The sequence below is a fragment of the Bufo gargarizans genome, chromosome 2 (genome assembly GCF_014858855.1).
Source record: "Bufo gargarizans isolate SCDJY-AF-19 chromosome 2, ASM1485885v1, whole genome shotgun sequence".
In the NCBI taxonomy this organism is placed as follows: Eukaryota; Metazoa; Chordata; class Amphibia; order Anura; family Bufonidae; genus Bufo; species Bufo gargarizans.
In genome coordinates this window covers 324,599,076-324,623,739 of record NC_058081.1, presented here as the reverse complement: position 1 = coordinate 324,623,739, position 24,664 = coordinate 324,599,076, and the positions used below count along the sequence as shown (strand labels likewise).

Below are 24,664 nucleotides of genomic sequence, written 5' to 3'. Positions count from 1 at the left end.
CAGCCAAAAATTATATTAGTGTTTTTTTTATGACTTGAGCTTAAACTATAACCCTTTCTAATTGCCTTTCCAGCTAGGTGTCCATATGCTCACTACGGTATACTGGAGTAAATGATAGAATAATATTTGATCATTAAAAGTGTGTGCTAATGATGAATAAATAGTCATGATTCTAAGGTCTAAATTTGCATAATGACATTTTCTCGCCCATATTCATTGGGGGACACAAACTGTGGTATGTCCTCTAGGAGGCGTTGAAACTAGTAAAAGCTGGCAGCTATACCCCCTCCAGCCTGGAGAGCTTCAGTTATTTCTAGTGTCAGTAGGAGGCAAGACCTCCTGAAGATTTTTTTATTTTAGTTTATTTTTTTTCTCTTCTTTTAGGTGGGAAACAGTGGTCGCCTCGCCTCCCTGTTCTCCCGGGGGGAGCACGCCAGCATTGGCTCGCCAAGCTGTCTCCTCCCCCCACCAGAAGCCAAGGTGGACCAGGGCAGCCTCGCTCACCTGCATCCCTCCAGCAGAAGGGTCACCCATCCAAGCCCATTTTCCAGTGTCCTGCCACTACGATGCCAGTAGCTGAAGGGGTGACCCTGCTGGAGAAGAGGAAAGGTGAAGATGGTGGCAGGAGAAGAGGATGAAGATGAGGTGAGTACACGGGACTAGGTAAGTATGTCCATTCTGACGTGGATTAACCCTCCTGGGTAGTTTAGTCTTCTCCCTCCTACCCTCCCTCTTGGTGGCAACAGATTCAACAGGCACAGGTCTTTAGCAAGCCCAGCACACTCCCCCTCTGGTATACCCCCTGGCACAGGTGCTTATTGTCCTCCAAGGGACAACGGCACATAAAGGGTTAATACGGTGGAACCCCCTGGCAGGCGCTCCAACTTGCGGGAGGCTGACCGCACCGCTGTTCCCCTCCCTAGATCGGAACATGTAGAGAGTGAAGCGCAGAGGCTCCCTCCCCAATCACTTTCTGGGGCCGATATCTAGTGAAATTCTTCCCGACCTGCTCCCCCTCCCCCAGAAGCATGCTGAGCCCGCCCCCGGTCCTCAAAATGGCCTTACCCTTCATGCCCAGCCACCTCTTTAGGCCAGCATATCTGGGGATCTTCTAGTGCAAAGCTGGTAATGTGAGGAATTTAACCTTTTCCTGCCTCTTGTGCACTTGAGGCTGGCATCTTAGTTTAAAAAAAGAAATAAAAAAAAGTCCGCCATACGGGTCCCCCTCATCAGCCCTCACTACCGCGGGACCAACCTGTCCGTGTGGTACCACACTGGGGCCGTGTCATATCTCTGATAGGGAGGACCTCTCATAGATCCCAATCTACCCTCCGGCGCCGTTTGGTTGATCATTTTCCACCTTCGCAATCCCGTGGAGGACAGCTGAAGTATTTGCAATCCACCATCCGGGTCGTTTGTTTGATAATTCTCCACCTGCGCATTCTATAAAGGACCTCTGACTTCCCAATCCACCCTCCTGGGTTGTTGGTTGATAATTCCCCACCTGCGCAATCCAGTGGGGGACAACTGGAACTTCCCAATCCACCCTCTGGGGTCGTTTGGTTGATAATTCTCTGCCGGCGCAATTTTATAATGGACCTCTGTTTCCCAATCCACCCTCCCGGGTCGTTTGGTTGATAATTCTCCACCTGTGCAATCACCCTCCGGAGTCTTTTGATTGAATCCGGTGGACGGACCTCTAGAGGTTTCCATTCCACCCCCTTAGTAGTTTGGTTAATAAGTCCCCACCTCCCTTTTTCCCCAGGTCACGCTCAGATGGGGGCGGGGGAGGGGGGGTGAGAATCACTGATTCAGACCCTGATATGAATCCAAAGCAGTCTCCTAAGATTACGTCTACGGCGGCCAGCAGTACTTGTCGTATGCATTACCCCCTTCCATAGGTGGAGTAATTGCACTACTTCGGGATACAGTACTAGCCTTATACATTGTCCCCTGCCATTGGTGGACTAAGTACAATAACACTGGTTTCAGTTTCGGACGTATACATTCCCCCTTCTGTAGGTGGCGGAATTGCATCCTCATTGGGTTCAGTACCTGTCGCATTCATTAGCCTCTTCCATAGGTGGTGCGATGACATTCTCACCGGTTACAAGGTGTGCTGTATGCATTACCCCCTTACTTAGGTGCTATTTTACTCCCACTGGGTACAGGACTCACCATATGCACTAGTTCTCGCCGTGGGCATTAAACCCCCCCCCCCCCTCTTTATAGGTGGGGTGTTTTCCCTACCACTGGCTTAAGTACTTGCTGTACGCATTCCACCTTCCATAGGTAGGGTAATTGCACCACCATTGCATACGGTCCCGACTGTCGTGCTATCCTTCCATAGGTGGAGTGTTGCACATCACCGTGCTTCCTGTTTGCATTTCCCTCTTTCACAAGTGATCCACTAGCGGGGGAAAAAACTAAACATCTTCAGATACTGCAATTCAACTGTGCCACGGCTGTAGGTGCATTTGCTTATTTCAAAAGGGGGTGTAGCAACAGTCGGTACTTGACGATGCCCGGTATTCTTACTCTAGTGCTATGACTGCTGCCAGTGGATACGGTGGCTATTCCGCATTGTATCCTTCTGTTCTTTTGGTGCTGGTTTTGGGCATGATTTTAACATCCTCTGTCTTCTCAGGTGGTTTACTAGCATCACTTGTGTCCTAGAGACCCCCATCTTCATGGGCCTCCATTGTTCCAGTCGGCCATGATATTGTCCGCATCAATACGTAGTGCGTACTAGGGGTGGGCGATATAGGCGATATGCGATATGAATTTGGGCCACGATATGGATTTTCGCCATATCGCCGGACCGCGATATGATCGCGCGCACCATGTTCTGAGCCGGCCGGCACAGCGGAGGAAGGAGGAAGGAGGAGGGAGTCCCTCCCTCCCCACTGTGCGCGGCTGCCGCTGAACACCAATGAGGACCGAGGAGGAGGAGGGGAGGAACTGTGGCCACTGCACTACCAATGAATGTGCCGGCCATATCCCTCAGGGTCCCCCTCCTCCCCCCCATCATTGGTGGCAGTTTGCAGTTCCGATCGGAGCCCCAGCAGTGTAATGCTGGGGCTCCGATCGGTTACCATGGCAGCCAGGAGTCACGCTGCTGAAGTCCTGGCTGCCGTGGTATGTTAGTGAGCAGAGAGCAGCGCATTATACTCACGTGCGCTGTGGCCGGCGGTCGCTCCTTCTTCTGTCTGTGCGGCGGATAGCTAATGCTTACAGCATTAGCAATGCGCCGCACAGACCTATGAGAAGGAGCGACCGGCAGCCACAGCGCACGTGAGTATAATGCGCTGCTCTCTGCTCACTAACATACCATGGCAGCCAGGACTTCAGCAGCGTGACTCCTGGCTGCCATGGTAACCGATCGGAGCCCCAGCATTACACTGCTGGGGCTCCGATCGGAACTGCAAACTGCCACCAATGATGGGGGGGAGGAGGGGGACCCTGTGGCCACTGCCACCAATGATTAATACTGGCGAGGGAGGGAGGGGGGGTTTGCGTTACCAGAGGGGGCAGATCAGAGGTTGGGGAAGGGAGGCAGATCAGAGGCTGGGGAGAAGATCAGAGGCTGGGGAAGGGGGGCAGATCAGAGGCTGGGGGGCAGATCAGAGGCTGGGGGGCAGATCAGAGGCTGGGGAGAAGATCAGAGGCTGGGGAGAAGATCAGAGGCTGGGGAAGGGGGGCAGATCAGAGGCTGGGGGGGGGGCAGATCAGAGGCTGCCGCCATGGTCAGCTCCCTGCTGTTGTGTGCACTATGCACAGGGCAGCAGGGAGAGTGTAAAGTCCTATTCACCCTAATAGAGCTCTATTAGGGTGAATATGACAAGGGTTCTAGCCCTTAAGGAGGCCAATAGTTAATAAATAAAAAGTAAAAAATAAATAAAATTTAAACACCCCCCCCCCCCCCCAATATAGAAAACAATATATCGCAATATATATCGCATATCGCACATGCTTAAAATTATATCGCAATATAGATTTTAGGCCATATCGCCCACCCCTAGTGCGTACACCATTGCACATATATGTGGAGTACATTCCAGCGAGTCAAGTGTTTCACTGACTCTGTATTCTCTATCACCACTCCTCTTTCTCTGGGAAAGTGGTTATGCTGGCTCTCTGATTTAGCTACTACAGCGTGTTCTCCTCCACAGGTGCAGCCTTTCACTAATGCTCGAGTTCGTGGTCGCTGCAGTGGGTCATCCCCTTAGGTAGGGGTCCTACCCTGGAGCGTTAACTTGGCAGTTTCTCCTGTTCAGCGCCCTTCCAGGTAGAGTTTTTAAGGTTTGCTCTACTTAAACTGGGGCAGTACAGTACGTGGCTTCTATGGATAGTCTCAGGCCTCCCCCTCAGTTTTGCGCTGACGGGGCAAGTGCTGGCTACTACTGTGGGAGCAGTATTGCGTTACCACTACATACTTGGGTTCTTACTGCTCAGCTCTTTCATCAGGTGATGGACTCTTCTAGCACTGAGTTCGGTGGCCTTGCGGGTTGCCCCCTCCTCTGCTGGAGTATGGGGCTAGCAATACAGTGTGACTTCCCTTGCCTGGCTTCCTCCTCAGGCAGAGTTTTTTGCGCAGCCACTTAATCCTTGGCTACTTCTGTATAGCGCCAGTTTCGAACGGGGAATGGGCATAGACCTAGCCTATTCTTTGCCTGTCTTTCCTCCTCTGGCTCATGGTTCATAGACACCCCGCATGCCATGGTAGTTCCTACGTTACTACCTTCCCTCATCTGCATTTGCACGGGGTATTTGTTTGGCGGCCTTCCATTCCAGACACGCTCCGGTCCCGACTGGTGGGCAGTGGCGCCCTCCACATCCCTCCTTCTACTGGGACTCCTTCCATTGGTCTGGGTGTGCTAACGGTATCTACACGAAAGCTCCCCACCTTTCTCTCCCGAGCAGGAGTTCCGGAAGCATATGGCATGGACGTCCTGATATCTCCTTGGTGGGAGTTCTCCCTCTTTACGTGTTTTTTCTCTTACCCAGGGTTCTACGGAGGATCAGATGGAGGGCATTCCGACAAACCCTAGTCGCTCCGAATTGGCCCCGTCGCGCATGGTTTTACCGACCTCGTTCTCCTTCTAGGAGACGTCCCTTGGTCACTGCCACTCGGAGACTACCTTCTTTCACAGGGTCCAGTCTTGCATCAGCATTTAGGGTCTTGGTTAACGGCATGGCTATTGAAACCACCCTTCTGATGTGGGGAGGGTTTTGGGCGGATGTCATCCGCACTATGATTCAGGCCAGGAAGCCTGCACTGGCCAGGATCTATTATGGGACCTGGCTGTCCTCCTGGGCTTCTATGTAAGCCGGGACATTCCCTTACTCAGTTTTTTATTTTTTATTTTTTCTCTCCCCACGGTCCTATCCTTTCTACAATCGGGGTTGGACCTTGGTTTAGCCCTTAGTTCCTTGATGGGTCAGGTGTTGGCGCTTCTATCCTGGGGCAGCTTTCCAGCGTCCCCTGGTGCCCATGGAAACCTTTCTTCAGGGAGGGACACATACGGTTCCTCCGTACCGTCCTTTGCCGCCTTGGGATCTGAATATAGTTCTTTCAGCGTTCCAGTCTACTCCCTTTGAGCCCTTGGGGAGATCTCTCTCCGGCTCCTGTCCTGGAAGGTAGTTTTTTCTTGTGGCTATCACATCCATCAGACGGGTGTCGGAGCTGGGGGTTCTCTCTTGCAGAGAACCCTTCCTGGGTCTTCACAAGGATAAGGCGGTTCTCCGGCCCATTCTTTCTTTCTCCCGAAGGTGGTCTCTGTCTTCCACATCAATGAAGAAATTGTCCTTCCTTTACTCCCTAGGGGAGTTACGTCATTGACGTTGTCAGTGCTCTGATCATTATTGGCTGCCTCCAGTCCCTTCTGGCGTTCGGTACCCCTTTTTTGTCATCCGGAGGGTCCACGCAAGAGATTGGCAGCCTCCAAGGTGGCAATTGCACGATGGATTCCATCTGCAAATGCTGTACCATTCCGCACCCGGAGCAGGGTTACACCCTTAGGTGTCACGGCTCGCTCCACGGTGGGTGCTTCTTGGGCTCTGCGGGATCGCGCTTCGGCTGCACAGTTGTGTAACGCGGCTTCTGGTCCTCCTTACACACACTCACAAAATTTTACCAGGTGCATACTTATGCATCGGCGGATGCTGCTTGGGCTGCTCGGTCTTTCTTAGATGCCAGCAGGGACACTTGCTTCCATGGGTCTGTGGTTTTTCCCTGCTTTTGGACATCCCACGGTTCCTGTGTCCCCAATGAATATGGGTGAGAAAAGGAGATTTTTGTATAACTTACCAGTAAAATCTCTTTCTCGCTCTTCATTGGGGGACACAGCACCCACCCAGTATTGTTCTTCGGCCACAGTTGTGGCAGTTGCTGGTTAGAACCCCGTTGGGTCTTTTGGCATGGTTGGTGTTCCATGTTTTTTTTCTTGGTTGGCTTGCTTCTTCTACTGCTTGTACATAAACTGAAGCGCTCTCTCCAGGCTGGAGGGGGTATAGCTGCCAGGCGAGGAGCTAACAGCTTTTACTAGTGTCTACGCCTCCTAGAGGACATAGCTATAGCCACTGTTCCTGTGTCCCCCAATGAAGAGCGAGAAAGAGATTTTACTGGTAAGTTATACAAAAATCTCCTTTTTTTATATTTTTCAGGTACGCTGAGTTGACGGCACTCCAGCAACAACTAATAAGGGAAACGCTAATCACATGGCTTCAAGCTCAGGTATTTTACATCTACACCACTGTAAAGGTCTTATTTTTAAGTCCATATTCGACCAATAACCAGTGGTGTTTTACATGATTATTGCTCTCTGCATAGTAAGGCTTTGTTCACATCTCTGCCAGGCATTCCATCTTTCATAGGAGCAGAAAAACATAATGCAAGCAAAAAAAAACTGATCCATCACATAAGTGTCTAACGGACCCTATTGACTGTAATGGGGGTTCACACTTCTGTTATTTAGTCAGTTATTTCCATCAGTTTTTGTGAGCCAAAGCCTGTAGTGAAGCCTACTCAGAGAGAATCTGTAATTGAAAGATATGCACCTGTTCTCTGTTTTGTACCCAGATCTGGTTTTGGCTCACAATAAGGGTCCATTCACACATCCGTAGAATGGGTCCGGCTCCGTTCCGCAGCGCTGCTGATCGAATCCGGACCCATTCATTCTCTATGGGGCCGGAAGATGCTGTCCGCATCCTCCTTTCCGGAGCGTGGCCCTGATCTTCCGGTCCGCGGCTCCCGAATTTTTTTTAATATGTTCTATTCTTGTCCGCAATTGTGGACAACAATAGGCAGTTCTATGGGGGTGCCGGCTGGGTGTATTGCGGATCTGCAATTTGCGGATCCAAAATAAACTACAGACGTGTGAATGGACCCTAACTGTTGGCAATAACTGAGCAAATAACTGAAGTGTGAACACATGATGATCGTCTTTTTACCAGACAAGATGGCGCTGCATGCTATGCCATTTCAGCAGGATGTGCTATAAAAATCTAATAGGTGTTGTGCAACCTCTGGAACCCCTATATAATAGGAGAAAGTGGAAAAGCTAGACGGCAGTCATTGAGAGGAGTAAATGCAGGAAGAGCAAGCGTCTTATTTGTATTCCTCTTTCCATTACATATACTCTATGATATGAAGTACAAAGCCATGACTGAGATCAGACCAGATCTATAAAAAAAAGTATATCTTAAAGGGGTTTTCCAATATCTTTTTAAAAAAATTGGCGGAGAACAGGGCTTTATGAAATTAAGAAATAAATAAATCCCTTGCTCACCTTTTAAATGTCATGCTCAGCCTACAGCAGTCATGGGCCATTCACATAGCTGCTGCAGCCAGTCACTTCAGGCCCAGCGGGGACTGGAGCAGCATTGTGTGAATTTTAAAAGTTAAGGGTTTTTTCTTTATTATTGTCAGATTTTACAAAATATTAGAAAACCGTTTGTGAAGCCTTCATAATTTTCTATATGTCTGCATAAATTATTGATTAGTCTTAAAGATCAGCTTGAGGAATTTAAGTCAATTTCTCTGTACAAAACGGCTTCAACTCTGATATGTTGGTGGTTTTTCCCCTTGTCCTATGACAGCACCAGGAGAGAGTCCTTCGCCCAGGACAGGAAACCCACAGATATTTAAGAAGGAGGGGCCTCTCCATCCCTCAGTGGTTTCCTGTCCTGGGAAGAGGATTCCTACAGTGTTCGGTGGAGAGTAGTTTTTCTCCCTATCCTTGTACGTCGGCTGGGCTGGGGAGTTCCCCGCTACGCGCTCCCTTTGACCTCCTGGATGACTCCTCTGGACGACCAGTAAGGCTGAAGAAGCAGAAGTTGCAGGGCGGGAGTACATGGAGTGCGCCTCCCCGTCCCTGGTATAGCGAGACCCTGCGGGCTTGCCGCCGGGAGCGAGATCTCGCGATACTTTGTTCCTGGAGAGGAGAGCACGGAAAATTCAAAATTTCACCGCACTTAATCCCAGCTGGAGCGGCCTGGGGGGTCCTTGCTGTGTTTCTGCAGATACAAGGCATTTTGTTTGTTCTCTGGCAATATGGAAGATGCTGGCGAAACGCACAAGAAACAGTCTACCCCTGCATCTGCGGTATGATTTGGAGGGCATGTACCGTACATTGTTTCCCCTTAAAGGGGTTGTCCAGGTTCAGAGCTGAACCCGGCAGCCCCCCTGACATGAGCATCGGAGCAGTTCATGCTCCGATGCTCTCCTTTGCCCTGCGCTAAATCGCGCAGGGCAAAGGCATTTTTAGGAGTTCCGGTGACGTACCGGGGCTCTCCATGGGGCTGACAGGAACCCCGGTGACGTCACCGGCACTGAAGGGCAGGATTTAGCTCTGCCCTAGCCAGTAAAATGGCTACGGCAGAGCTAAAGCCCGCCCCTCAGAGCCGGTGGCGTCACCGAACACACTGCCGGGCGGAAGTTACCTCCCGGCAGTGGTATTGAAAACAAAAGAGCCCGTGCCCTGCGCGATTTAGTGCAGGGCACAGGAGCGCATCGGAGCATGAGATGCTCCGATGCTAGGCTCAAGGGGGCTGCCGGGGTGAAAATAAGGGTATGTCCGGGTTCAGCTCTGAACCCGGACAACCCCTTTAACATTTGTTTATGGTGGCATATTGTCTTTCAGGATAAGCCCAGAAAAAGTAGCGTCTAAGGCAGGCATCCTCAAACTGCGGCCCTCCAGCTGTTGTAAAACTACAACTCCCACAATGCTCTGCTGTAGGCTGTTCGGGCATGCTGGGAGTTGTAGTTCCGCAACAGCTGGAGGGCCGCAGTTTGAGGATGCCTGGTCTAAGGCAAAGCATGAGGAGTGTGGGTTATGTAAGATCAAACTGCCCCCTCCTCTGTTAAACTACTCTGTTGTCCCTGCATAGAAAATACTATTGCGAAGGAGTCTCCTTCAATGTTGAAATGCCTGAAAAAATTGATTACAGAGGAAGTGGGTAATGCCCTGAAGCCTAAAAGGAAAGGCCATAGGAGTAAAGATAGGTTCAGATGAAGATATGGCAGAAAGTGGTAAGGTCCTGTCTATCTCATAGTCCGAAGAGAATAGGGGTGGTAGACCATTCTTTCCCATCCAGGATGTGGATCAACTTTTAAAGGCCATCAGGGCCACTATGAATATTGAGGATCCCAAGGAAGTGAGATCGGTTCAGGATGTAATGTTTGAGGGGTGCAAGGTGGAAAAAAAGATCTTTTTTTTTTTCCATTCACAAAAATGTGGCGGCCATGATAACAAATGAGTGGAAGAACCCGATAAGCGCAATTTTATTCCATCGGTTAAGCACAAATACCCCTTTGATGTACGGATTAGGGATCGACCGATAATGATTTTTTTTAGGACCGATAATTTGTGAACTTTCAGGCCGATAATTTATACCAATATTCTGTGAATTTTCATTTAAAAAAATAAATAAATTCCTACACAAATCTGCTGAAAATGAATATGTTGATATGTTGTCAACATGTCGTTTTTTGGGGGGTGGGGGGGGGGGGGTGTAAATCTTTCTTTTTTATATATATATATATATATATATATATATATATATATATATATATATATATATATATATATATATATATATATATATAATTTTTTTTATATCTAAATAACTTTTAGCCTGCTTAGGGACTAGGACCTCACACTGTCCCTGCTGCTCTGTGCACACAGCAGCATGGAGCTTACCATGGCAGCCAGGGCTTCAATAGCGTCCTGGCTGCCATGGTAACTGATCGGAGCTTCAGGATTACACTGCTGGGGCTCCGATAGGAGGGGAGAGGGGACCCTGTGGCCACTGCCACCAATGATTAATACTGGGGGGCTTCGGGGGTGCACTGCGCCACCAATAAAGATAAATCTCTCATTTATTCATATACAGGAGGCGGGAGCTGGCTGCAGAATCACATAGCCGGCTCCCGACCTCTGAGCGGTAGCTGTGATCCGTGGCACCTGAGGGGTTAACTATCGCGGCTTCCGCTCATAGAGGTCGGGAGCCGGCTATGTGATTCTGCAGCCAGCTTCCGCCTCCTGTTCAATTTGAATGAATGAGTAAGTTAACATCATTGGTGGCGCAGTGGCCACAGCCCCTCCCCTCCTTTTCCCATCTGTCCCTTCATTGGCGGCAGCACAGGGTGAGGGAGACACTGCTTCCTTCTCCCCTGTGCTGCTGAGGGAACTCCGTGTTCCCAATACGTTATCGGAATATCGGTCAAAATTCTGAATATCGGCTGATAATATCAGTAAAACCGATAATCAGTCGATCCCTAGGACGGATTCAATTCTATGGGATCATGCTCCCAAGATTGATGTGCCAATTGCTAAGTTTCACGCAGGTCGTCTGATTTAGGGCAGCTTAAGGATGCTATGGACGGGAAAGCTTTTAGCTTCCTGAGACGAACCTGGGAGTCGGCGGGGGCCTCCCTTAAGCATAATATAGCGGCTACATGTACTGCTAGAGCTCTCATTCTATGGGTTAAGCAGTTAGAAGATCAAATTAAAAATAAAACTCCTAGGGAGTTTTATTTCCTGTTATTGCCCAAGCCGCTGATTTTTTTTTTTTTTTTTTTTTTTTTTTTTTTTTTTTTTGGGGGGGGGGGGCGGACGCTTCTGCCGGTGCCATTAGATTTATCTTCCCGTACATCTTCCCTGGCTAATTTTGCTTATAGGGCCCTTTGGCTCAAGAATTAGTCGGGGACGTGGCTTCTAAAAACAGACTTTGTAATATTCCTTGTGAGGGTAGTCTGAAGGATTTAGACTAGAGTTCAAAAGTCGTCCCCAAGAAAAATTCTTAGTTACAGAGGTAGGTGGAGGAGGTAGAAAGGCTTGTTATAAAAGGTGCACTTATTTCCTGTCCATCAGAAGGTGGTACAGGGTACTACTCTGGCCTTTTTTCTTGGTATAAAAGCCAAGCGGAGAGTACAGGACCATCATGAACTTAAGAGGGTTAAACAGATTTTTAGTTTACAGGAAGTTCAAGATGGAAACAATTAAGTCAGTGGTGGACCTCTTGTACAAAGACTGTTACATGGTAGTTCTAGACATAAGGGACACGTACTATCCTCTTCCAATATGGCCAGCTCACCAAAAATACTTGAGTGGCGCTGAAGATACAAGGATGTCTGAAGCATTTTTAGTTCCAGGTTCTACCATTTGGGATTTCCATTGCCCGTCGCATCTTCATGAAACTGATAGCATAGGTGGCTGCCCGCCCATTTAAAAGATCCTATTTGTCCCTTACCTGGACGACTTCTTGATTATTGCTCCGTCCTAACTGACTGGTCTGGTCCAGATGGAGCATGTGATTACCATTTTGAAATCTCTAGGTTGGTTGATCAATACGGAAAAATCCAGGATGTTTCCGCAGAAGATTCAACAGTTCCTGGGCATATTACTGAACTAGTCTGCTCAGTAAGGTGGTGGTTGGACCCAGACAAGATTGCAGATCCAATAGTATTGACTACAGATGCCAGTCCGGTTGGTTGGGTGGCTCATGTCCAGAACAGGGTTCTGCAATGCCCTTGGGTAGGATTGATATGTGCCGCTTCTTCAAACGTAAAAGAGCTGATGATGGTGCTGAGAGCATTGCAGGAGATTTTTCCCTTGCTCCAGGATCGTCATCTAAAGGTCTTATCAGACAATGGTTCCGTAGTAGCTTATCTGAATCATCAGGGGGGGCCAGATCCTTGGAGTTACTACAGGTATCTGCTCAAATTTATTCCCTGGTAGAGGGAAGAGTCCTGTCCTTGTCAGCCCTTTATATCAAAGGGGTAGACAACCAGGAGGCTTATTTTTTTTATTTTTTTTAAATTGTCACAAACTGGACCAAAGAGTGGTCTCTAAATTCAGGGGTTTTCGCAAGGCTAGTTCAGCTTTGGGGAGAGCCCTCGGTGGATCTTTTCGCCACAAGAGCAAACAGGAAAGCAGCATTTTTTATTTTATTTTTTAAACCATTTTTCCGGGGGATTTTCCCTCGGGAGTGGACGCTTTTCTACAACCATGGAACAGGGGACTGCTCTATGCCTTCCCTCCTCTTTAGTTGATCTCCAGAGTCCTCAGGAAGATAAGTGAGGAAAGAGCCTCGGTCATCATGGTGCCGTTTTGGCCCCGTTGTGCTTGGTTCACGTGGCTGAGATTTCTTTCGGTCAGGGATCCTTAGGTGCTACCATAGATTCCGGACCTTCTGAGCCAGGGTCCAGTCATTCATCCTCCGGTAAAAGGCCTCCACCCGACGGCCTGGTTTTTGAAAGGTCGCTACTAGTATAATAGGGGGTTGTCTGAGGCCGTTATTTCTACCTTGTTAAAAAAGTAGGAAACCAGTAACCACTATGCTAGAACGTGGGCGGCTTTTTTTTTGCCTCCTTAGGAATTGATCCTGTTCCGCATTGTAGTCTTTCTATCCCAAAAATGTTGCTTTTTCTTCAGGGAGGGGTAGAAAAAGGTTTGTCCCTTAGCACCTTTAAGGTCCAGATTGCAGCCTTAAGTGTACTTTTTGACACTAGGTTAGCATCCCACCCTCTTGTCTTGAGGTTTTGTAAGGCTGTAGCAAGGGATATCCCTGCTAGAATCTCCAGAGTCTATTCAGGAAGATAGGATTGTTCTTAGGCCGGACCCTGCATTTCTTCCCATATTATTGTCCAGCTTTCATGAGGTTCAGGAGGTAGTGCTTCCATCTTTTTGCCCCAATCCCAGTTGTCAGAAGGAATTGGAGTTCAGCTATTTGGTAGTCAGGAGGTGTGTTTTAGGGATCGACCGATATTGATTTTTTTTTAGGACCGATAATTTGTGAACTTTTAGGCAGATAGCCGCTAATTTATACTGATATTCTGTGAATTTTCATTTTTGAAAAAAAATAAATTCCTACACAAATCTGCTGAAAAATGAATGTTGTTAACGTGTAGGTTTATGTTTTTTTGTAAGTCTTACTTTTTCATTTATACTTAATATTTTAGTATTTTTTTTTTTTTACTAACTTTTAGCCCCCTTAGGGACTAGAACCCTAAAAGACATCACACTGTCCCTGCTGCTCTGTGCTCAGCAGCATGGAGCCAGGGCCGATCGGAGGAAGAGGGGAGAGGGGACCCTGTGGCCACTGCCACCAATGACTAATACTGGGGGGGATTGGGTGGGGGGTGCACTGCGGCACCAATGATTAATACTGGGGGGTTTGGGAGGACGCACTGCGCCACCAATGAAGATAACGCTCTCATTTATTCATATACAGGAGGTCGGGAGCTAGCTACAGAATCACATAGCCGGCTCCCGACCTCTATGAGCGGTAGCTGCGATCCGCGGCACCTGAGGGGTTAACTATCGCGGCTACTGCTCATAGAGGTCGGGAGCCGGCTATGTGATTCTGCAGCCAGCTCCCGCCTCCTGTTCAATTTGAATGAATGAGTAAGTTAACATCATTGGTGGTGCAGTGGCCACAGCCCCTCCCATCCTTTTCCCATCTGCCTTTTCATTGGCGGCAGCAGCAGCACAGGGGGAGGGAGACACTGCTTCCTTCTCCCCTGTGCTGCTGAGGGAACACGGAGAGCGCTGTCAGCAGTGCGATCCGTGTTCCCAATACGTTATCGGAATATCGGCAAAATAGATGCCGATAGCGGTCAAAATCCAGAATATCGGCCGATAATATCGGTAAAACCGATATTCGGTCGATCCCTAGTGTGTTTTAGCCTACCTAGATGCTACTAAGGAATGGAGAAAGTCTGGGTCCCTATTCATTCAATATTCTGGTCCTAATAAAGGGAAGCCTGCTAGTAAAAGTTCCCTAGCTAGGTGGATTAAACAGGCTATTTGTCTAGCTTATGTCTCCCTACAGAAGCCAGTACCGACAGGTTGGACTGCGCACTCCACAAGAGCGGTATCCACCTCCTTGGTGGAAAGAACGAACGCATTTATCCAGGATATTTGCAAAGTGGCCACCTGGTCTTCTGCCCTTACCTTTTATAAACATTATAGGCTGGACCTTTCCTCTGTTTCTGACCTTTTCTTTCGGTCACAAGGTTTCTACAAGCTGTTATCCCACCTTAGGTTTCTATCTCTGTGATCTCTCCTGGTGCTGTCATAGGAGGAAGGGAAAATTATCTTACCGGTAATTTGATTTTACTGAGTCCATGACAGCACCCTAATTTTCCCTCCCTTCTTTTTCGTGGTGTTGGTATTGGGTCCTGGTTATGGTGCACAGGGTGTGCAGGAAAAAAAAAAAAAAAGTTTGGTAAATTAAACGTGTGCAATCAGATTAATCAGAAGCATGGATTCCAGAGGTGCTCTCGTTCATCTCTGAAAACGACTGAGGGATGGAGAGGTCCCTCCTTCTTAAATATCTGTGGGTTTCCTGTCCTGGGTGGAGGACTCACTCTCCTGGTGCTGTCATGGACTCAGGAAAATCAAAGTACCAGTAAGAGTAGTAATCATTTTTCTCCCATGAACAGCTCTCTTCAGGTCCCTCCATAAGATTTCTATTGGATTAAGGTTAGGACTTTGACCTTACTCCTCTTTAAGCATTCTTTGGTAGAATGACTTATGTTCTTAGTGTCGTTTTCTTGATTTTTTTTTTTTGACCCACGTTCTCTTGAGCTTCAGCCCATTGACTGACATTTTCCTTTTGAATTTGCTGGTATAATTCAGAATTCATTGTTCTGTCAATGATGGCAAGCTGTCCTGGCCCAGATGCAGCAAAATGGGCCCAAAACATGATGCTACCACCATGTTTCACAAATGGGAAGGTTTTTATGCTAGAATGCAGTGTTTTGATTTCTCCAAATGTAATGCTTCTCATTTAAACCAAAATATTCTATTTAGGTCTTATCCATCCACAGAACATTGTTCCAGTAGTCTTCTGGCTTGTCTAGGTGATCTTTAGCAAACTGTAGACAGTCAGCAATGTGTTTATTTTATAATATATATATATATATATATTAAAAAAAACTGGGTCGTAGCTTTCTCCTTGTAATCCTACCATGCACACCATTGTTGTTAAATGTTGACCTGATGCTGGACTCATGAAAGTTAACATTAGCTAAAGACCTTTAGTTGCTTAGTGGTTACACCTTGGGTTCTTTTGTGAACTCGCGGATTATTACACACCTTGCTCTTGTCATGATCTTTGTTAGTCCATGGTAGGGCTGCAGCTACTATTTTTATTGAGTATTCTATTGATTAATCCAATGATTAATAGAGTACTCTAATAACAGAAAACGAAATCAAAATAACTTTTTTCTTTATAAAAACTAATCTGCCCCACCAGTGCCATTGCTCCCCCAACCACTGCCATCAGCTTGCCCCCTCCCCCCCATCCCAGTGCCAGTGAGTAGTGTTGAGCGAACTTGTGTTTTAAGTTCACCATCTAAAGTTAGGGTTATCGAAGAATCGCGTGATGGATTCTAAATTCCGTTATGGTCTGTGGTAGCGGAATCCATAACTCGATTCTTCGATAACCCGAACTTTAGATGCCGAACTTAAAACACAAGTTTGCTCAACACTACCAGTGAGCTAAAATACTTACCTCTTCTGTAGGGGCATCGCTCCACAGCTCGCCCATCGTTCTGACGTGTCACAGCGTCAGGTCATAGTGCACGCTTACGTGCACTATGTCCTGACGATGTGTCAGGAGGAAAGTGCGTTGCAGGTCGGCAGGTGACTACGGAGCGGTGAGTAATAATAGCAAGCTCTTCACTCTCGCTTCGTGGTCACATGGCATGAACGAATCCTTGATGCAAAAATTATCTGCTAATCCTTAGGCTAGGGCTACACAGCAACATGATCAGAGTTCAGAACGGGATCTCACACTGAACTCTATTGTGTGTCTGCCCTAATATTTTTGACTCAATTTGTTTCTTTTTAGTTTTTAGGGGTTTTTTTTATCTACTTTACGACCTGTGGGAAAATCTGATGTAGTTTGTAGTTTGAAGTCAAATTTATAGAAAATAGGATTTTTTTGAAATATAAGTGTGACGGACTGAACCATCACTGGGGCTGCTGGAGAAGCCTGAGGGCCAGCCTCCTTCCTACAGACTATGGACCAAGAACTATGGAGACCCCCTTAGACCTTTTGGGGTTACAAGGAACTATGAACCCTGATTTATGTGTGTAATTTATATGCCACATATTTCCTATGGCCCATTAAAAAGGCATGGTGTGGATTCAGCAACACAAAAAGGGTTAACTCTGCACTGAGACTCCCACTGATTGTGTTAGTGATGGGATTAAGATAGTTGATTATAATAGCAGCCGACTCCTATGATACTCAGGAGATAATCCCATCACATGTGTCTCCTCTTCCCATTCATTAATTATGGAGGGGGTGAAGATATCTGTTTGCATGTTCATTGTTAATTGCGTCACAGACAATGCCATTGTGTTTGTTGAATAGGGTTAGTTTTGTGTTTAAACTGTACAGGATTGGCTGCTATGTCATGCCCTCAGTATGGCATGTGTGTATATAAGTCAATTCTGTGTGCTCAATAAAGAGTTCCTGTTTTACATTCAACATAGAGCCTCGTCTCATGTGTATGGGGATTGCTATACGCTGTATACTCCCCTGGCTATAACTCCTAGCTCTTGTAAGAGCTGTTCCTGCTCTCTGGATTTAGGAGAGGTTCACCCACTGGAGCCTAGAGCCTTGTCGTAGGTCCAGGGTGGGTAGGAGACGGTGAGACCTCAACCAAGCTTCGGCGGTTCGTGGGGTCTGTGGCGCTTACGGTGTCAAGTGGAGTGCTTGGAGTCCTCGGGAAGCACTAGGAGCATCATTCAACGGAGGTACCCGGACGGGGTGCCAGGAGATCCATTACAATAAGTTCTAAGTATAGATTTCTGGTTACTGTTGACCAATCTGTCTGTAATTACAGTAATTAGTAAGTACATGGCACTTACTAATATAACCTTTTGTTGCAATTCTGCACCATATTTCATGGGGTATGCTCCCTTGTTTACAAAGTCTTTCTGCTGTCCACAGTATTTGAAAGGAGGAGACATCTCATGGATGTGATTTTGCCTGGTCACATGTCCCTCCATCAGCAGCCATTTTATGGACAGGACCTCTGTGTGGACAGCACAAAAGACTTGGCAAACAAGGGGGCCATTGCTTATGACATATAGAAAATGGTGCAGAATTGCAACAAAGGCTATATTAGAAAGTGTCATATAATCATCTTACATACACATTGGTCAACAGTAACCAAGAAAGTGGCCAACCCCTTTTAAGGGTTCACAAACTTTCAAGTACCACTGTATATGCCATAAATCTGTTTTGGTTTGAGTACGGTGCTCGGCAATATCCGGAACTCCCATAGAAATTAATGGAATGGTCATGTGCTCTAGTAATTTCATGGGAGCTGTGGGGGGGGGGGGGGGTACGGGGCCTGTTGATTGGGGGGTACCTTTTACCAACCGGAATACCCCTTCAAAGGGGTTGTGCAGCCTGTTTATATTGATGCCCTATCCTCATGGAACTCCGCCTCCTCTTCAAACAGCTGATAGATGGGGTGCTGGGTGTCGGACCCCCGCAGATCAGATATTGATGACCTATCCAGAGGATTCGTCACCAATATAAATGGGCTGCACAGCTCCTTTTAGTGGCAAATGAGGGTCAATGTGGACAAATGTAAAGTTATGCATCTTGGTAGTAATCTCTGTGCTTCATATGTCCTAGTGGATATAACATTGGGAGAGTCACTTATAGAGAAGGATTTGGGGTCCTTGTAGATGATTGACATTGTATGCTATTTAATTTACCAACTGCTTTTAAGGCTACCAGGATATTATCATGCATTAAACGAGGCATGGACTCGCGGGGCAGGGATGTAATATTACCACTTTACAAAGCGTTGGTGCGCTGGAATATGCAGTTCAGTTCTGGGCACCAGTCTATAGAAAGGACGCACTGCAGCTGGAAAGTGTACAGAGGAGAGCGACTAAACTGATAAGGGGCAAGGAGGGTCTTAGTTATGAAGAAAGATTAAAATAGATTTATTTAGTCTTGAGAAGAGACGTCTAAGGGTGGACTTGAGTAACCTATACAAATATATAAGTGGGCCATACAATAAACTGTTCCATGTAAAATGCCCTCAAAAGACAAGGGGCACCTCCTTCGACTAGAGAAGAAAGTTGTCTCCAGAAGCATCAAAGCTTCTTTACTGTAAGAACTGTGAATCTGTGGAATAGACTTCCTCAGGACATGGTCACAGCAGGAACAGTAGACAGTTTTAAAAAGGTTTTAGGGTATTTTCACACTAGCGTTTTTCTTTTTCGGCAAAGAGTTCTGTCCTAGGGGCTCTATACCGGAAAAGAACTGATCAGTTTTATCCTAATGCATTCTGAATGGAGAGCAATCCGTTCAGGATGTCTTCAGTTCAGTCTTTTAGACTTTTCAGGACGGAGAGAGTACCGCAGCATGCTGTTTATCCCTGGCCCCAAAAAACTGAACACTTGCCTGAATGCCGGATCCAGCATTTTTTTTCCATAGGAATGTATTAGTGCCAGATGAAACCGGAAAAAACGGATCCGGTATTGCAATGCTTTTTTTCAGACTGATCAGGATCCTGATAAATGCCTGATCAGTCAGAAAACACGACATTCGTTTGCATACAGTTTGTCCGATCAGGCAGGAAGTTCAGGCAACGGAACTGCCTGCTGGAATCAAACAACGCAAGTGTAAAAGTACCCTTAGATGAATTCTTAAAAGTAAAGAACATAAATGCTTATGAAAACGTGTAGAAATCTGAGTCTCACTTTCTTCTGGGCTCCAGGTCCCCACCTATCCCTTGGTTGAACTTGATGGACATGTGTATATATATTTTTTTTCAACCGTATCAACTATGTAACTTTGGCTGTGTCAATATAATTTATGAAAATGTGTTCATACTGTTTAACATTGACGTTGTTCAATGTTCTCTTCTGTTGCAGATGCTTAATTCACAACCGGAGAAAACCTTTATCCGTAACAAAGCTGCACAAGTTTTTTCTCTAGTGTTTGTTACAGAGTATCTCACAACATGGCCCAAATTTTTCTTTGATATTTTGTCTGTTGTGGGTCTCAACCCACGAGGTGTTGACTTGTACCTGAGAATTCTAATGGCCGTCGACACAGAGGTAGTTGATCGGGATGTTATTCATACCCCAGAGGTAAGAAGCACGGAAGGTGTGACATAGCTATAAATTTCTGAAAGGGGTGAAACTGTTGAGTTTTTTTTTTCTCAGTTTTTCTCAGTCTATTGTCTTTCTACCCCCCCCCCCCACCCGTTTTAAAACAATATAATGATAGGAAAAGAGACGCTCTGTGTAGTTGACATTCCACAACAGCAGAGTTGTTTGGTTCTCAGATGTATTGCTATAACAATATAGTAATACCTCTACTTCTTTGTCATCTTATTTTTTATATACCATATTTTCCAGACTATAAGACGCAGGCACTTTTTAGCAAGAAAAAAAAATCTTGCTAAAGAGTGCTGCATATTACAGTCCAGTCTGGGGTGATCCGGCAGTGCCAGGCCCCCTAACTGCTTCCTAAATGATCCAGCAGAGTGCTCATACAGTGCTGTGCTGGATCAATGAGGGAGGTTTGTGTCTTCTCTCTCCCTGCCCTACACTGATCCATGTGATCAGTGCAGGCAGGAGAGAAGGCTGAACGATCTTTCAACACATGCAGCACAGCAGAAGACTGTGAAAAAAAACTAAGCAAAAAACCTCTGTCCGAAGGTCTTCCCAAGCTGCTGGTTACAGGGATCAAAGCTGTGTACTGCAAGGACCTTTGATGTCACCGTTGGGCAGGTCCAGGAGGGAAGTGCTGAAAAATAAGTAAACATGTACCCTATGTGTATTACTAAAGATGCTTCCTATGTATGTGTTATTGCATGTGACATTGCTGTGTTTGTGTGCATGTCGCAGTACTGTGTGCGCCCAGGTGTGTGCATGTAGAGACATTTTTATTTTTCTGTTGTCTAAGTGGGGTGTGTCTTAAAGTCTGGAAAATACCATAAATTTATGAGTTGCAGTATAAGCATAAGGCCTGAAGCAATCCGCCGTCAAAAGGAAAAATTTCCTCCTGCTTGTAAGTGGCAATCAGACTGGATTGACGATCAAACAGGATGCAGTTTTATATAGTAATATCTGGCAAGATTGTCAATCCAGTCTGATCGCCACTTACAAGCCGGAGGGAATTTTTCCTTTTTACGGCGGATTGCTTCAGGCCTATGTTTTTTTTTTGTTTTGTTTTTTTAAACCTGGCTGGATCAGTAGGAAGAAACAGATTTCTCAAGTTTACTCATTCTTTCCCATTCATCCACGTCTTCTCCCATTCCCATTGCTGAACTCAATGGATGTAGGTCTAGTTAAAAGTTTGAGACAACCATGCAAAATTGTGTAAAAAAATAAATAAAAAATATGGACTTCTAGGAGAGAGGTCTTCTGAAAGAATATAGCTAGTGTGCATAATTTATGGTAGAAGTGAAAATCGGTAACCGGAAATCTGATCGGGATGAAGAGGGTAGTCTTTTGGAAAAGCTTTCAATGTATGTAACTTGACTTGCAGGAGGCACGCAGGAATACATTACTGAAGGACACAATGCGTGAACAGTGTATCCCAAACTTGGTAGAATCATGGTACCAAATTTTACAGACGTATCAGCACACTAACTCTGAACTGACATGCCAGTGCCTTGAAGTAATTGGAGCCTATGTTTCTTGGATAGATCTAACATTGATTGCTAATGATAGGTAGGATATTTTATATTTTTTTACTTTCATTTACCATTATTATAATTTATTGGTATGATTTATCAGAAGTAATAGAGAACAAAAGTGGAGGTGTATTTCAGAGCAAGCGCCCAGTATTTTTATCAGCAACTGCTCCACATTTTGCACTTTAATAGGGAAGCATATTATTGTGATGGTTCAGTTTTGAAATGTAATAAGTTCTTATGCAGATTAATTTCTATAGATGGTTTTACCGCTCACCCATGATGGCATCCCTGGAGAGGACCTTCCGGCACGGGAAAGGAAACCTGAGAACAGTAGAACACACCTCCCATGTGTAAATTCTTGTTTCCTGTCCAGCTGGATGGGTCACTCTCTGAGTTGGTCTCTCTAAGATCTCTTTCAAGGACATCTGTCAGCAGATTTGTACCTATGAAACAGTCTGACCTGTTACATGTGCGGTTGACAGCTGTGTTGTTCATATGGGCCCATATTGCTGAGAAAAATTAAGTTTTAATATACGCAAATATGCCTCTAGGAGCAACGGGGGCGTTTCCATTACACCTAGAGGCTCACACCTCTGCCACTGCCATGCCCTCTGCACTTTGATAGGGCCACTGATGACATTGATGGGCAAAACTATACTCTCCCTATGCTCACCCTGGCTACAACCTCAGCCCAGGGACGTCCCCTGGTGGTGGAGACTCCCTGTCCTCGTTCCTGGGCTGACTGCCCTGCGTTTACCCTCCTCTCCAAAAATAACAGAATGTGCTCCCCAGGAAGCTGACGGGTGTAGTAATGTGTCCCTGGTAACTGAATACTCTCAGGGGCACTGATAGATAAAGACCATTTCAATGAACAGGTGAATTAGATAAATGTCACCTCTAAACATAAGGGACCAAGCCCTGGGGCATCAAAACGGTGCGTTCCCAGGCTGGTTCCACAGAAGCCCCAGGCTGGGAACGCACCGTTTTGATGCCCGAGGGCTTGGTCCCTTATGTTTAGAGGTGACATTTATCTAATTCACCTGTTCATTGAAATGGTCTTTATCTATCAGTGCCCCTGAGAGTATTCAGTTACCAGGGACACATTACTACACCCGTCAGCTTCCTGGGGAGCACATTCTGTTATTTTTGGAGAGGAGGGTAAACGCAGGGCAGTCAGCCCAGGAACGAGGACAGGGAGTCTCCACCACCAGGGGACGTCCCTGGGCTGAGGTTGTAGCCAGGGTGAGCATAGGGAGAGTATAGTTTTGCCCACTGCTCCCCTTAGCTGCCTTGTGTTCACTCACCCCTCTATAAGTGTATCCACGACTAGCTCCCAGGAACACTTTGTATCCATGATTATTGTTGTTCGTCTTAACACTTTTCACTGGTGAACCACTACGGTTGTATTATTTTATAATTTGAAGAGTAAAAGTTACGTTTTAAAGGGATCAATACTGCTGGACATTACATATGTATGAGTCACTGTCAATTTTCTTTGTATTTGCTTTTAGAAAGTTGCCTTATAGCCTTCCTCTGCTGGTCTTTCAGATTCATTAATATGCTGCTAGGTCACATGTCGGTGGAGGTTCTGCGGGAGGAAGCCTGTGATTGCTTGTATGAAATAGTAAATAAGGGAATGGATCCAGCTGATAAAACCAAATTGGTGGAATCTTTGTGTCAAGTGTTACAGTCTGCTGGGTTCTTCAGCATTAATCAGGTTTGTGACCTCAGTATCCTGCTTATTCATTTTCTGATAACATGGTTTAGTAAGCCTCCTAAGGGGGCATTCACGCAAAAACTCGGATACCGGCCGTGTGCGTTCCGCATTTTGCAGATCAGCGCGTCCTGTCCTTTCTTAGACATTCGTATTGCCCACAAAATGGACTAGAATAGGACGTTATATTTTTTTTTTGGGGGGGGGGGGTGTGCAGAATGGATATACGGATGCAGACAACACACGGGTCTGCTGTCCTCCTCTTTTGCAGTCCCATTGAAATTAATTGGTCTGCATACAATCCACAAAACATGTGGATCCGATGTGGACCAAAACTACAGTCGTGTGAATGCCTCCTAAGAGTGAAGATTCTGTAAGGGCTCTTTCACACTTGCGGCAGGACGGATCCGGCAGGCTGGTCTCCCTGTCGGATCCGTCCTTCTGCTGTTTCGCCGGACCGTCGCTCCGTCCCCATTGACTATAATGAGGACGGGGGCTGAGCTCCGGCGCAGCGCGGCGGTGCACGGCGAAAGCCGCCGGACTAAAAAGTCGGACATGCTGTAGTACTGTATATTTTAGTATAAAATATTAGCCAGCATATTTATTTTTGGTTTTTTTGCTATTGAGTTTATTGGCCGCTTTGTCTTCCATAAGTAACAGGCACAATCTTTTACATTAGGAGGAAGATGTGGATTTTCTGGCCAGATTCTCAAAGCTCGTCAATGGAATGGGCCAATCTCTGATTGTTAGCTGGACCAAGCTGGTAAAATCTGGAGATATGAAGAGTGCCCAAGATACTCTGCAGTCCATTGAATCCAAAGTGCCTCTGACGTTGCAGTTGCTCATCCATGAAGATGACGATATATCTTCCAATATTATTGGATTCTGTTACGAGTATTTGCACATCTTGAAACAGGTATTTAATGCTGTTTTCAGAAACTTTGCAAATCCTAAACCTTAAAGGGAACCTGTCACTGGGATTTTGTGTATAGAGCTGAGGACATGGGTTGCTAGATGGCCGCTAGCACATCCGCAATACCAAGTCCCCATAGCTCTGTGTGCTTTTGTGTAAAAAAAAAACTATTTGATACATTTGCAAATTAACCTAAGATGAGTCCTGTATGTGAGATGAGTCAGGGACAGGACTCATCTCAGGTTAATTTCCATATGTATCAAATCGTTTTTTTTTACACAATAAAAGCACACAGAGCTATGGGGACTGGGTATTGCGGATGTGCTAGCGGCCATCTAGCAACCCATGTCCTCAGCTCTATACACAAAATCCAGGTGACGGGTTCCCTTTAAAGCAAGATTTAATGTCATGGATTCAAGGTTTAATTGCATTTGTTTCCATTTGCAGTTAGTATTACTTTCAGACCAGCAAAAGGCTAATGTTGAGGTAAGTGCTCCTAAGACTTTTTTAGACTTTTCGCTCAGTTTTCAAGAATTGTCTTTCAATAAAAACTGCCTATTAGTTTTTTTTTCCATCTGTTATACAGGGTGGCCCACGAAAAAGTAGCCTACCTCTAATATCCCCAAATCAAACTGCTTAATAGTAAATATCTTAGTTGTCCATAGCAACCAATCAGAACTCTGCTTTCATTTTTTCAGAGCCCTGTAGGACATGAAAGCTGAGCTCTGATTGGTTGCTATGGACAACAAAGATAGATTTACTATTAGGCAGTTTGATTTGGAGATATTGGAGGCGGGCTACTTTTTTGTGGTGCACGCAGTATTTTGGTTAGAAATTGATT

At 46.1% G+C, this 24,664-nt stretch overlaps 1 protein-coding gene across 1 annotated transcript in view; it reads left to right on the top strand.

Annotated features, from left to right (window-relative positions):
• The window catches only part of XPOT (exportin for tRNA), a 75,535-nt gene that overhangs the window by 10,487 nt on the left and 40,384 nt on the right, over positions 1-24,664 (top strand). The window contains exons 5-10 of the mRNA XM_044280545.1: positions 6,667-6,736; positions 19,422-19,640; positions 21,046-21,230; positions 22,745-22,913; positions 23,590-23,826; positions 24,271-24,309. Of these exons, the coding sequence (XP_044136480.1) occupies positions 6,667-6,736; positions 19,422-19,640; positions 21,046-21,230; positions 22,745-22,913; positions 23,590-23,826; positions 24,271-24,309 (919 nt within the window). The remainder of the gene's footprint in view (positions 1-6,666; positions 6,737-19,421; positions 19,641-21,045; positions 21,231-22,744; positions 22,914-23,589; positions 23,827-24,270; positions 24,310-24,664) is intronic.